The 13,437-nt window shown below is 41.7% G+C and overlaps 2 protein-coding genes across 6 annotated transcripts in view; one reads left to right on the plus strand and one right to left on the minus strand.

The window, feature by feature from the left end:
- The window catches only part of Pgant9 (polypeptide N-acetylgalactosaminyltransferase 9), a 68,699-nt gene that overhangs the window by 43,963 nt on the left and 11,299 nt on the right, over positions 1–13,437 (plus strand). The window lies entirely within an intron of this gene.
- On the minus strand, positions 1,762–5,570 carry Idgf6 (Imaginal disc growth factor 6). The gene is made up of 3 exons (XM_020952186.2): positions 3,539–5,570; positions 2,599–3,174; positions 1,762–2,537 (listed from the first exon to the last, which is right to left on the minus strand). Exons 1-3 carry the CDS (start codon positions 3,666–3,668, stop codon positions 1,885–1,887), a joined length of 1,359 nt encoding a protein of 452 aa, XP_020807845.2. The 5' UTR covers positions 3,669–5,570; the 3' UTR covers positions 1,762–1,884.

The following is a 13,437-nucleotide window of genomic DNA, read 5'->3' on the forward strand; positions in this document are numbered from 1 at the left end:
AGTAGAGGCAGCAGTTTGCGGACTAAGGCACGGAATTATTCGATAGCGGCTTACGGGGCGTATGCGCAATATGCGTGCTCTAGCACTCATACGCAATGTTGGCCAAAGCGTTTAACTATACATAGAGAGGCCAAATATACATAAAGAAGAGTGCCTGAAGTGCCAAATCCCCGCAGCACGCGCTTCCCTCTCCTGCCCTCCCCGCAGCATCCTTAAATGGAATACCCTTGTTTTTTTGGGCATGAGAAGAAATGGAAACGAAATACAGTTGAGCTTTGGTAAGAGGAACGCCAGTCGAGCTATGCTTTTGCTTAATTGAAATTGATTAGCCTTACAGTTACTCTTAGCTACTTGAAAGAAATACAACATATTACTTATTATGATTATTTATTAATTAAAGAATTATTTATTCCCATTGGGAAATTACAAAAACAGCTGTGTTGTGAATATGGTGATACTTTTACTTTGCTATTATTAGGATTTAGCTTTAAACAATTATGTTTATTTACCTCACATAATCCATTACAAAAGGTAAATAATAAACATTAAGTAACATCAACAAATATATATTTTTCCGGTAGTGTACAAGTTCCCCTCGTGCAAGTTCAACTGTAAATAGAAAATTGTGGGCAAAGTTTACCTTTAAAAATTGTTTAGGCTGTCGTCGTGGCTCGTCGGATCCTATTCCAACCTGCCATATACATATACATGTATATATGCTTTGTACATGTATATGTGTGCCTGTGTAATGGGGCCTGCGGATAGGTAAATGCTTTCTAATATCCTTGGAGAAGGGGGGGGGGGGCAAATAGAATAGGAAAAACCAGTAGAGATAGAGCCGCTCTCATCCCGGCCATTGCACGTTTCATTTCACTTCTTTCGGAGCCGCTTTATTCCATTCGGATTGTGTGTGCGTACACACACACCACGATGTGGTTGTTGTTGTTGTTCCCTTCGAGGGCCTTTTTGTGCCTTTGTCTGGCATTTGTTGTAGTTGTGAAATCGTGCATAACACACTGGGTTTTTCCTATACCCAACAGAACCGAACGTTCTGAAGCTCGTCGATACTCGTTTGCTGCGTATGCGAAATTTTCAACGTTTTCGCTCGAATGACAAATGTTGAGCAGTCAATTTGGTGCTTTCGTTGCCGGCTTTTCTTGCTTTTCCAGCCACTCTGGTCTGGTCTGGTCTGAACGCTTTAATGATGAAGCCCATTACGTATTTTCTGTCAAAGTCAATTGGATTTCGCCTATTCATCAGGGCACGAAGCCCGAGGCTCAGCAGTCACAGCGAATGCCTAAATATTCCCGCGGGGAAAGGCGGTGATTGTGTTATTTTACGAAGGCAAGGGGAGTCGGAAAATTAATGTCGAACATGTATGGCAATCGATATATGAGGGAATCAGTGGAAACAAATGGAGAACAGGGCAATTTTTATGGAATATTTATATGAATTTCTATAATGTGAGAAGCTCTTGGAATGCTGAGCAAAAAAACAAAGTTAACGTGATTTATTAAGGTAATGGCTGAATGGCTTATAAAGATCAGGAAAACCCCATGGGTATTTGAGACAACACAAATATCGATTCTTGTGTAAATATATATATTGACTTCCTATCCATATATCCTTTTCATTTTCATGAACTTCTGTTCAATAATCATTCTGTATACACACACTCCCATGTAATTAAGACCAATTACTCTAATAATCTTTCTTTAACGTGCAATCAAGCTCAATTTCCACCATTAATTCAAGCAATTATTTCAGACATGTTCTAAGCTTCGTTCTTTATGACATTACAAAAATGGTTAGGACAAATAATTCCGTGACAAAGCATAACGTTTCACATGGTCAATTAAGTAGAAATCAGATATTGGTGTCCGCTTAGTTAGTTAGACGATACTTGACAGCCCTCAGGATGGGGTACTTCTCGTTGGTGCAGAGTCCTCGGAAGTCATCGTAGGACAGGTCGAAGAGAGCCACTCCACCCAGATTGTTCTGGCGCACATATCCAGCCTTGTCGGCGGCGGTGTCGGGGTCCTCGAAGCTCACCCAGATGCCATTGTCACCCTTCTTGTCGGCTGCTCTGTAGGCATAAGATCCGAAACGCTTGGCAGGATCTTGAACCTTGGTCAGTGGAGCATTTGCACCCTTGGAGTAGGCATTGTCCTTGTTGGGCAGCAGGGCGCACACCTCTGGCCAGCTGTAGATGCCATGCACCTGGGTGTTGCCACCCACGGGGGCCTCATCCTTTACATGGGAAACGGGCGGCAGTCCGGTGTCTCCAGAGTCATCGGTCAACTTCCAGGGACGACCATAAGTGGCCACACCCACATTAATCTTGCTTCCGGGGCAGCTGTTGCGTAGCCAGTACTTGACCTGGGCATCCACGTTGAACTCGGGATTGCGATCGCTCAGCTCGTAGGTCGGTGCAGTGAAGTCAGCCACCTCGGGGTTGCGTTGAGGTGTGAAGAAATCAAAGGTTCCCAGATTCACAAAGTCCAGGTAGTTGATTACAGCGGGGATGTCATAGAACACTACGGGAGAATATAGAGATTAATTAAGGTATTAATTCATTTAGAATCCAATTCCACTCACGCGAAGAGTTGACATTGGGCAGCACAGTGGTGGAGAGCAGAAGGTTATCCGGACGGAAAGAGTTCTTCACATCTCGCAGAAGGGCAGTAAACTGCTCCTTGTGCTCTTCAGACTTCTCATCCACAATGGAGTCACCAGAGAAGACCTTCTTGAAACCCTTCCAGATGCTACCCAATCCGCTGTGCACCTTCTTGGGCTTGTTCTTGGGGAACTGCCAGGCAATATCCAAGCCATCGAAGCCATAGGTCTTCACCAGCGAGTAGACAGTGTTCACAAAGCGAGTGCGACCCGTGGAGCTCTCGAGCAGAGCCAGGTACTTGTTGGGCAGCTCCTGGGCATCCTTGTCGGTCTCAATGTCCTTGTCACCGCCCACACTGAGCAGGATCTTCAAGGTGGGGTACTTGCGCTTCAAGCGTGTCACTGTCCTGAACAGACCCTTGCCCAGATCGAGATCCAGCTGCTGGTTCAGACTCACGGCCTTGTTGGAATCACGCTCGATGCCGGCATAGCCGTAGATCAGATAGTCACAGAATTGCAGGGCCGGCTCCAAATCATCGATCACCATTTTGCCAAGACCTAGATTAATCAGAGAGGTTAGTAGACTTGGGCACTGTCAGTAGATAATGTTATCTTAACTAAATTAAAAAATATGAATTGAATAATAGATGGTATTAACTGGAAGAGGTTATTGTTTTCTTATCTTCTCAACATAGTTATTTATATAGAAATCCCCGAATTTATTCGCAGTGCACGTCTCTTATCGCTCGCACATCCGACTTGAGTAAATAGCGAACTTCTAACAGCGATTTCCAAGAATTTCTTGATAAGCTCGACCGCTTGCTTGTTTTCGATTTCGTTTCCATATTTTCTCCCCACTAATTAGCAACTTCCCGAGGTATTAGATAACCTTTGAAATGTGTTACAAAGTGTTCCAACTGACCTTCCTTGACGAAACTGGCCGAGTCGTAGAAGCAGACCAAGTGCTTCTTGGGCACTCCGGGTTGCTGGGGTGCAGCCTGGATGCTGGATGCCAGGCATAGCGATACTATCGCCAGGGTCTTGATGATCATCTTGAGTCGCTCTTATAATATATATTTTCTCGATTCCGTTGGAGCTGTTCGCCGCTCGAGTGTCGACTGGGAACTGAAAGCTGAAGCTGAGCTCAGTGCTGAGCGGGAGCTTGTTAGCTTGTCGAAGGTTGAGACGTGGTCGTAATTGTTGTTCTTTTTTTCGTTGTTTGTGGGCCGAGAGCAAAGTGTGAGCTGATAAACAAAGCGATGCTCAGGCGCGATCATTAGAAATACATACAGTGGGCAGTCGATAAGGTAGAAGCTTTCTATCAATAATATATATTTTATTTAATATTTGATTAGATAGGGGATCATTATCCGTCAGTATATACTAAGATCTTAAATTGAGTCTTGGATAGTTCTTCTTATAATACAATAAAGAAAGTATTACATCCAAAATATTAATAATTTTTTCTACAATTCATTCATTTATTTTTAAACAATGCTAAAAGTCAACTGTATACCATTTTATAGATATTTGTTTTAAAGAACGTCTACTGTTTCTTTTTCTAATCAGTTTTAATAAAGTCCACAGGAGTTAAGTATTTTTATTCAGTGAAATTTAATAAGAAGTTCCCTAAATTATGAACCTTTCTCTTACTAACTATAATCTACCTAAAAAACAAACCCTTAATCTTATTTTATTAGCTCCAAAACCAGTTTCAACTATATGTATTAGGTAATCTTTTACGTGTGAATAAACTTCCGAGGCCTGTTTCCACTGTATTAATTCCAGTATGTTTGTGTGTGGGCATCCAACAAATATATTTAAATTTTTACGACTTTTGGCTGTCGACAAAATTTAAATTTGTTTTTGTTGTTTTCGTCTGCTTATTCGTCTTCTGTTTGTCTCCTTTGCTTGTTTGTTGGTTTCCAGCACTGAACTGCAAACTGTTATCAATTCTCGACCCCGATTTGGGATTTTTTTCCCTCGGATTTTCTGAACCCTAATCCAGAGTCCCTCCCACTGCCCCTTCTAACGTGGCATTCCTTTCTTGTGGCTCTTTGCATAATTCTTGTGTTTGCTTTCCCTAATCGCTGTTCAATCCACTTGCTCCCTTTTTGTTCTCTAAATCTCTCACCAGCACATGCCAGTTTTCTTTTTGTGATTCTACACAAGGGAAAATGGTGCTGGAAAAGTAGAGGAAATTAGAGTTTTCCTTGTGGAAGTAATGGTGATTTATATTTTAAGATTTATAATAACCAAATGTAGGTTTGAAAGTCCTAAATCTGCTCTTTATTTTAAATCAAATTCGTATATCAAAATTTATATATACGATTTATTATTTTATTTAACCTCTTTGATATTTTTCTCTCTGCAAATGCAGCTTACTCGTGTTTCATAATTCATGTTGTGCGAGTGTGGGGGTGTTTGTGTGTAAGTCTATATTTTCGAGAGAGAGTGTGTGCTCCATCAATTCCATTTATTTAGTCTGCATTTTCCTTCTTGCCCTTCTACTCACTCTCGACTTTCCATTTGTCTATATCTAGAGTTGAGGAATTGTTTTTGGAAATTCATGGGCATATCGAATGTTACATTGAAGCTAAATGGAATTGGCATGCTCTTGTTCCAGCTTCTTTTTATGTTCAATGTTGCCGGGCCTTCAGTTGATTTGAATATAGAGTCTGGAGTCTGCTCTTGATGAAAGGTCCTCTGTTTGCCTGCCACTCAATTATTTTCTGTGCAATTTCAATTTTGTACATTATCAATTAACAGACTCGCTTTCATCTTGTTATTTTTTTCTCGCTGCTCTGTGAGTGTGGGTGTTAATTCCCGAAAGTGAGAGACCCAAAAAAAAAAAAAAAAAAAGAAACGGGGTTAAGCATGGGCTTTGAAAAACCCAATCACATGCACGAGCGCTTTCAACCAAATAAAAAAAATACCGAAAATCGCCGGGAGCCCAGCAAAAAAGGAAAAGGTTTTATTTTCGTGGCGAGATTTTTGGATTTTTCTCTTTTCCTTAATTTTCAGCAAGGCATGTTCTCTTTTTTTTGCTTTGAGCTTTGGTTTGGTTAATTAATTTTTCGCCATGCGGCAGCGGAATATTACTTACACATTTTCCTTGTAGTCCGCATAATTACGTGCACGTTTAACTTTTAATTGAAATGTTGTAACTAGACTTGATGGGTTGAGCGGGGCAGCTGGCGGGGGGAAAATGTGGGAAAATGTGAGAAAAACGGGGCCAGGGAAGCGAACTAGGACCTGCGGGCTTGTCATGGCAATTCATAAAACTCCTTGCTGCTGCCGCTTCCGTTCCCTCTCTCCCTTCCTGTCTATATTCCAGTTTATTATATCGAGCTAAAAGCTGGCGTTCTTTAATTAAACGTGTAGCCAGCCACACACACTTTTACACACACCAGACACATACATATATTATATATGTTTTTGATATTTACGAGCGACCCCGAAGTATGCTACACTTTAGTGGATTGCAGCGGAAGGAAGGAGGCAGAGTGGGGCCGGCTTTTTGGCTAGCATTAATAATAATATTCCAAAAATTATTATAAAAATACCCAACAATTGAAGTCAGCTTAAACAAGCGCCAGCTGTAGGAAGGGAGAGAAAGAAAATGCAACTACAGTGAAATGTCTAGGAAAGGAATTTCAAAAGGAAAACTCTTACTATGCTTTAGAGAATTCTCTTGTAAGTTTCAAGAAGCTGTAAAGTTTCCTTTCTTTGATGTATAAAGTCAGAAAATTATATTTTGAAGAGACTGCTGTATAAACCAGCAATGGTATAGAATCCTTTAGGACATAAGGTGAAATATTTCATAAATTTAGGCAGCAGCAATGGTTAAGTATGAGTTATTATCCATTTATTAAACTAAATTCTATATGTATAGTATTTATGACTATAGATTAAGTACTGTAACTCTATATTGCCACATCTCTTCGCTTTTTACCCATAACTTTGCATATTAAGCCATGTGCGGAGGGTGAAAACACAACAAAAAACAGAGAAAACTTTGTTGGCTGCTCGTTTGTTTCTGTTCGCAGCCAGACCCCTTAACCCTGGACCGCACCCGCCCCCTTAACCCATGATAGCAGGAAAACCGCAGCAACAGCAACACACACACACACACACACCCACATACACACATAACGAACGGGGAGGAAACAAGATCGCTCTGCAATTTTGCCTCGTGGCTCGCAAGTGTATTAATTTGCACCCAATGGCGAGTGACGGAGAATGGTGTGTTCTTCTCTTTTTTTTGTGTCCGGGGAAAACCCGAAACTAACGACCCTTTCGATGGGCGGTGGGTGTGTGTGGCCCAAGTGATTTGTGGAACATATAAGACAGATGGAAAACCAGGGCGGACCAAATGATGTGACGAGACGAAGACTGTGGATGCATCCATCTTCATGGAAGGCGAAGCAATTTGCGCCTCAGTTCATTTTCGGCCAAACTAATTGGGCCAAACTGCATTTGTGGCCTGCAATTTTCCAGCCCTGACCGAGGGTGGGGGAGGGTAGGGAAAACCCGGCAAGAGCATATGCAAATCACTCACTCAGGCGCACACAAAATGTATACATACATATATGTATAAACATATATACACACAGTGCAATGTATCCTCTGCATGAAAGTCAGCTTACGTGGCGCATGATTTATTAAAAAACGCTCGTAAAAATGCACAGCACACTCCACACTCCCAAGCAAAAAGGAGCAAAACATGGAGTGGTGCAAAAAAATAAAAATATAGGAAAACAACACATCAAAGGCAGGAGCAGCAACAGCAACAGCAACAGTATGATAGCTCCCACTATCCTGGGGAAAATGCATGAAAAATAACTATGGAAATAAGCGGAGGCAGCGGATGGCACTGCTCCTAGATAGCAGAAGCACTAAAATGGATATGAAATTTTTAAAGCTTCGCCAGGAACTCTTAACCCATGGTACGCCCCCTTCAAACTCTTAGCCGCTCACGATGATAGTTGTGGGCTTAGATATATAGACATACACATACAAATGGGTGCATGGGCATGGTATATATGCTATGTTTGTATATATAGTGAGGAGCAGGACAGGATCGGTTGGGGGCCAAATTTTTCAGACCATCCATCAACTGTCGGAGCTTCGGGTTCATTTTTAAGCAATTTTCGCAAACGATACGAGGGCCAAAACACTCATTCCGGAGGCCCCTCCCGTTAGTTAGATGAGGCCCCGCATGAAATATGCACTAGAAAAAGATACAGAGATATAAACTTTAATAGCACAATGGATTTTTTTTAAAGCCAATAAAAAGATTTATACATAAACTATGCAAATACATCAGGTTTTTTATTACGAAGTTATATATTACTAATTTTATTCATTTCTAAAATGATTTATGCATAAACAACTTCAAAAAAATAGCGTTTAACTGCCATATACATGCTTGTATTTTTCAAGTAGTTATTAAAGGGATTTTAAATAAATATTACATGCTTTTTATGGCAACACTTTTGGAGAGTTATATTTAAAATGTGTTGCTTAAACTCATTTTCCTTTCATGATATTTTGTATTAAGGACCTTAGATATATCTAATACCATTATTTATTGCTTTTCCTAAATTTCCCCTTAACCTCATTGACTTTCCCCTCAGTGCATTTGGCATAGGAGTTTAGGGTAACCTTTTCACCCCAGACAAGCAGTTTTTCTCAGCTGCATCAGTCCTCTCATCATCATCATCATCATCGCCACCCTCCCTCTCAGTTTTCCGCCATTTCCATTCCCGGAATCCACTCTGCATCCGCGTCGTGGTTGTCATGCAATCGGAAAACTGTGAAACGGCAGCCATGTTTGGTTTTCATCGCCAGTTCCCGGCAGCGCAATTTCGTATTATTAATTAGCTGCCATTCCGCCGCCTGCTCTTCCGGAGTGTAGGAATCTTCACCGTACCGTCATGTCCCTGGCACATTTGTTCTGGTTAGTGGTGGACATTGGGTCCGAGGCAGGGCCACCAGCTAACCCAAGCCAAACCCCAAAACCAACAGCGAAGCGTACAAACTGGTCTTCATTTGCATAACGTCATTTTTGGGGAATATGTCTTAAGCCCCATTTACACCAGCTAATGGATGTGGGGGGAGAGCCTTTTAAATGACATCGCCGAATGATAAATGTGAGAGAATTAGGGGCAAGGTTTCTCCACTATTTTTGTAGCCAAATAAAATGGTGCTCTGGTAGCCATGTTAGATATCCTTTGCAAAGTAGCTGAGATTTCAAGGCATAAAATGTAGTAGAGAGGCAACTCATCACTTCGCGAAAAGTAATTTGCCAAGGCAACTCAATTTATACTTCACTAAGACCTAATAATATTCTAGCAAATTCTGCACATTTTCCGACAATGGATGTAAATGGGTCAGGCGTTGGACGTTGGAGCCATCTGCATTTTGTTAACTGCTAATAACTGCATATTTTCCGCCCACGCGGCGTTACGTCAAATTGCATGCATAATTTATGCAGTCGGCCCTTGAGGCACACGGCCAGCGTCCATATTCGCTCATCAACTGGATGTAAGCACGTACTTAGAAGGCAGTTACCGCCCTCCCTCGGATCCTGCGAGGCCTTCCTGCTCCATGCTCCGTAAACCATCCATCAGCCATCCATCTGCCAGAGTGCCATGCAAATTGAGCACGCGTTTCGCATAACCAAAAATTACACTTTTATCAAGTTTCGGGGGGAGGTGGCCTTGAAGGGTGGCGCTCGGATGCCCATCGAGAGGTGAAAGCTGGAAGGCAGGCGGACAAGGATAATCACGAAACGTTCATCTGGAGGGAAAATATTAGGACAGGGAAAAATATATATATAAATTACGAGGCATTTTTCAACATCAACTTCTAAATAAACTAAATAACAAAGAGAGACAGGAATATATTTTATGATAACTTTAAACTTTAAGGTAATAGAATTTAAAATTTATTTCCTACAAAATACAATTAACCTTGCATAATTTCCTTAATTTATATAAATATAACAATATACTTTTCCTTAGGTGTAACATAGCTCAACTTAGCCCTAAACTTTCGCGCTTACTTAGCGCCTCGGCTTAAAAACATGAATAACATCGGGGCAAATTAAATAAGCAGGGAAAATTCGGCAGGACCTAAGCGGAAAGTCCTTGGGGCTGGGTCAAGCACGTGCTCTTGGCCAGGCCAAGCCAGGCTGCCATTCTGACAACGTAATTTAGTAATGTCCTCGGGCTGCGACGGAGGTACTTTCGAGTGTCGCGGAGAAAAGCCTGCCAGCGAGAGCATTTGCCATTTTCTTTTAATTTTCCAACAGTTAAGCCGTCGTCCTCGTCGTCCCCCTCCTGCTGCCTGTGGCAGATTTTACTGCTTAATACGCAAAGTTGCACTTTGGTTTTTATTGCACTTGGTCCAGGGGATCTCGGGGATCTCCCTGCCAGGACCTCGTGCGCCAGGATGCGCTGCGTACTAAAAACGTACAAAGTTTTGTGCACGCGCTTTCGCGCCTGGCAATCGCTGCTGCGTTTTATTACGCCCCCCAAAAGGCCAGGGGCGTGGATTTAAAAGGGTACCCAGGGGCAGTATTTAAATGGAAATGGAAAAGTTTTATGTTGCATTTTGATGATAATTTCCCAGTATTGAACGGTGGAAATCGTTAAGCTTCTTAAAAGCTTTTGCAGTTCAAGTCTATAGATGAGTTTTTCGCAATAAAAACTAACTTTAAAGGATGCACAGATTCTTAGAAGAGAAATAGAATGATTATTTTGTAATTATCAACATCAGGTGCGTACCTCTAGCTTAGATAAGGATTATTGTTTACCATAAAGGTAAATTTGTATAAACTGGAAAACTTAAAACTTATTTAGCTAATGAAAAGTACTACCTACGAACCCCCTCTAACTCTGCACCCCGTTGCCTTTTGTTTTCTCCTTTAAGGGAGAGTTCTGGCCAGAAAGGGGGCCGGGATAACCGTGGGAGTTTGGTGGATTGAAGCGGTTAAGCATTTGCTAACAGTCCAGTGAACCGGTAATCAAAGCAAAATCACCAGAGCACTGAAACAACTTTTTTATGCTAATTTTCACCTCCAGCCGACCGATCCCTCGGGCGGTGTGCGTGTGTGTGAGTGAACGCTACATTAAACATTTAAATACGCTTTTAAGCATCCTGATTCCCGGGGCCCAAAAAGGATGTCGAGTGGGTTAAGCGTGAATAGGAGTGGGGTGGGAGTTCGCTGGAAAGTTCGCCAATGGGAATTCCACTCTTGAGCTCTCTTGAGCAATAAGCCAAATTGTAGCTCAGAGATACATTCCATGCAGATGCAACGCTACTTATCCTGATTCCGATTCCGCTTCCCCCTCCACTTGTGCACTCCCACTTCCTCTTGGATCCTGCTCCTGCTCCTGCTCGCCCATTGACCTGAAGCATTCCTCAACTATTAACTTTTGGCGGAGATTGCGACTTTTCGGTGCTTGACTCAAAATGCAAATAGCAACTTGGGCGCATGAAACTCTCAAGTTGGCCCCGCTAAGTTGCCACTTTGCCAACCTACGGATATGGTCCGCACTGTACACTGCCATGTGTCGCATAGGGGGGCCCGGCCCAAGCACTTGTCAAAGTCAACTTCACATTATGTCAAGCAGCGTTATATTCATTTTTTCCGGGCTTTTTCGCGCGTGTGTCTTGCTTCCCGCCGACAACGTCTTCTTTATTTTGTAGAGCATCGCATAAAAGCACTTACAGGGTAGCATGGGAGCTTAATAGGCTTTTAGATAGTAAACTGTCTTTTAAAATAGTCAAATTTAAAGAAAGAATTTGATGAACATAAGATATAACATTGTGCTTTTGAAGATTTTTACTCTCAATTCCGTATTACTTCTAGGGTACCTTTCTGTTCTATTCCTTTAGCATTTTATTTTTTAAACATTATCATCGCCTGCTGCCTCCCTGGGAGTGCTGCCTGCTGTGAGCTAAGAGACCCATCGGCACTTGGTGCGTGTCTGCAGAGAATCCACCATCCTCAGGCCCATCCCCGAAGTCCTTTAGGCTCCTCTGACATTTACGATATTCCTGGGCATATTTTTTTCGGCGCCTCCTGCCGCTCGACGTGACTGTTTTATTTGATGTTAATGTGGATATGTTGATGCCGCTCCTGAGTGGAGCTTTTCCGGATGGAGGCAGGCATGTGGTGTGGCATTGGGTGGCTGTTCTTGGGTTTCCTTTGAAAGCCACAGCAGGTTAGCACATTATTCACAAAGCCAGGCCTTTAAAACCGAACCGCACTCTGAGGTTTCGCTTGCTTAATTTGCGGTTGCTCTGATCCAAAAGCCCCAAGGATTCGGCGTCCTTCATTTCTCATCATAAAATGTGTCACACACTCTAACCATTATGAATGCCTGGCGATTTATTTGAATATCCAAATATGCCAAGTGAATGAGAAATGTGCTCAAGTTACTTTCGACGTCTTGTCATTTTAAGCTCTATTTCGCTGCCTTTGCCTGCCTGTGTTGTTTATACAATTTTCCAAGGAAAAATTGATTGTTCTCGGCCATGAATCTTTATTTGAGCAGCGCTGGGGAGTTAGCTTCGGTCCTTTTGGCCGGATTAGGGCGAAATAAATGGCCCGAGAGGAGAATTCAATGTGAGGTGAGAAGAGAAATATAACAATGCTATTGGAATTTGTTGCTGTTCTTTTATTGAGAATGTATTTTGTATCCTTATTGTGGATTTTTGCGGCTTTAATGGACGATTGAAAAATACTTTCCCGGCTTTGTTGAAATGTAATGCCCTTGATTGATTTTTTTATTGCGTGCTGCAATTTCCGAAAAGCACTTTACAGCGTGCACAATGGCGACATTGTTTCAAACGAGAAAAAAATATGAAATGCAATTATTTTCCGGTATTATTAATCGAAATTTTTTCATAACGGTTTATGTTTTTGTTTGAGGGATTGTTTAGTTAGAGCGAATTTATTGAAAATGTAATTTACATAATTAAGACAAATTGAATAACATGAAATTTTGTGGCAAAGCGTGACTGTTTTTATTAAAAGTATTTGTTTTATAGCAAAATAATTGGAATTAAATAACGACAAATTAAAGAGTCTACTTAGAATTTCAGTACATATATTGGGGTAATATATAAACTTTAATTTTGTTTTTCCTGGTACTCGTAACAGAGTTTCCCTTTTTGGGGTTTTCCACACCCACAAACGTTATATAATACGATCATAAAAATTGCGTTTATTTGCTCGCTTTTAAATCATTTAAGCTGCATTATATGCAGCCAATGGCAAACATAAAAATGCGGGCCAACGGGGAAAATGGGAAAAGCTGCCGGGCAATGGGCGGGGGGAGGGAGGAGTTTTCGTAAAGCTGGGGAGTTTGGAAAAGCGAAAAGTTCTGCCGCGTTGTTTGCACAAACAGCAATTGCAACGGCAGCACGCTTCACTCATATTTTCGTGTATATTTATTTATTCAGCTCTGCATTTTATTTCATTTCAGTTTATTTTCGCCAGAGCGAGACTTTTCCCTCTCCTTTTTTTTAGTTCTGTAATATATATAAACGAAAATATATATATATGTGTGTGTGTGTGTGTGCGCCTTTTACTTCCATTTCCTGAGCGGGTAAAAGCGGAAAACAAAAACGGATACACACACAGGAAGAGTGTAAAAAAATAAAACAGAAGTCGAGCGGGTTGGTGGGTTATAACAATAAAAGGAATCTTTTCATACTCTCCTACTCGTCCTCGTACACTTGCATGCAGCATCCCGAGACCACCTTGCCGCTTTTCCCTTTCGCTATTTGTTCTGTCACTTCCGG

Source organism: Drosophila serrata, unplaced genomic scaffold (assembly GCF_035046125.1).
Source record: "Drosophila serrata isolate PLE 108 unplaced genomic scaffold, ASM3504612v1 contig_184, whole genome shotgun sequence".
NCBI lineage: Eukaryota > Metazoa > Arthropoda > Insecta > Diptera > Drosophilidae > Drosophila > Drosophila serrata.

What these genes read in the sequence shown, in the direction of transcription:
- Idgf6 (XM_020952186.2), bottom strand. Translation starts at nt 3,668, where the DNA reads ATGATCATCAAGACCCTGGCGATAGTATCGCTATGCCTGGCATCCAGC. An exon ending in GGCCAGTTTCGTCAAGGAAG is followed by an intron (nt 3,175 to 3,538) that starts GTCAGTTGGAAC and finishes TGATTAATCTAG; the next exon opens with GTCTTGGCAAAATGGTGATC. An exon ending in GCCCAATGTCAACTCTTCGC is followed by an intron (nt 2,538 to 2,598) that starts GTGAGTGGAATT and finishes ATTCTCCCGTAG; the next exon opens with TGTTCTATGACATCCCCGCT.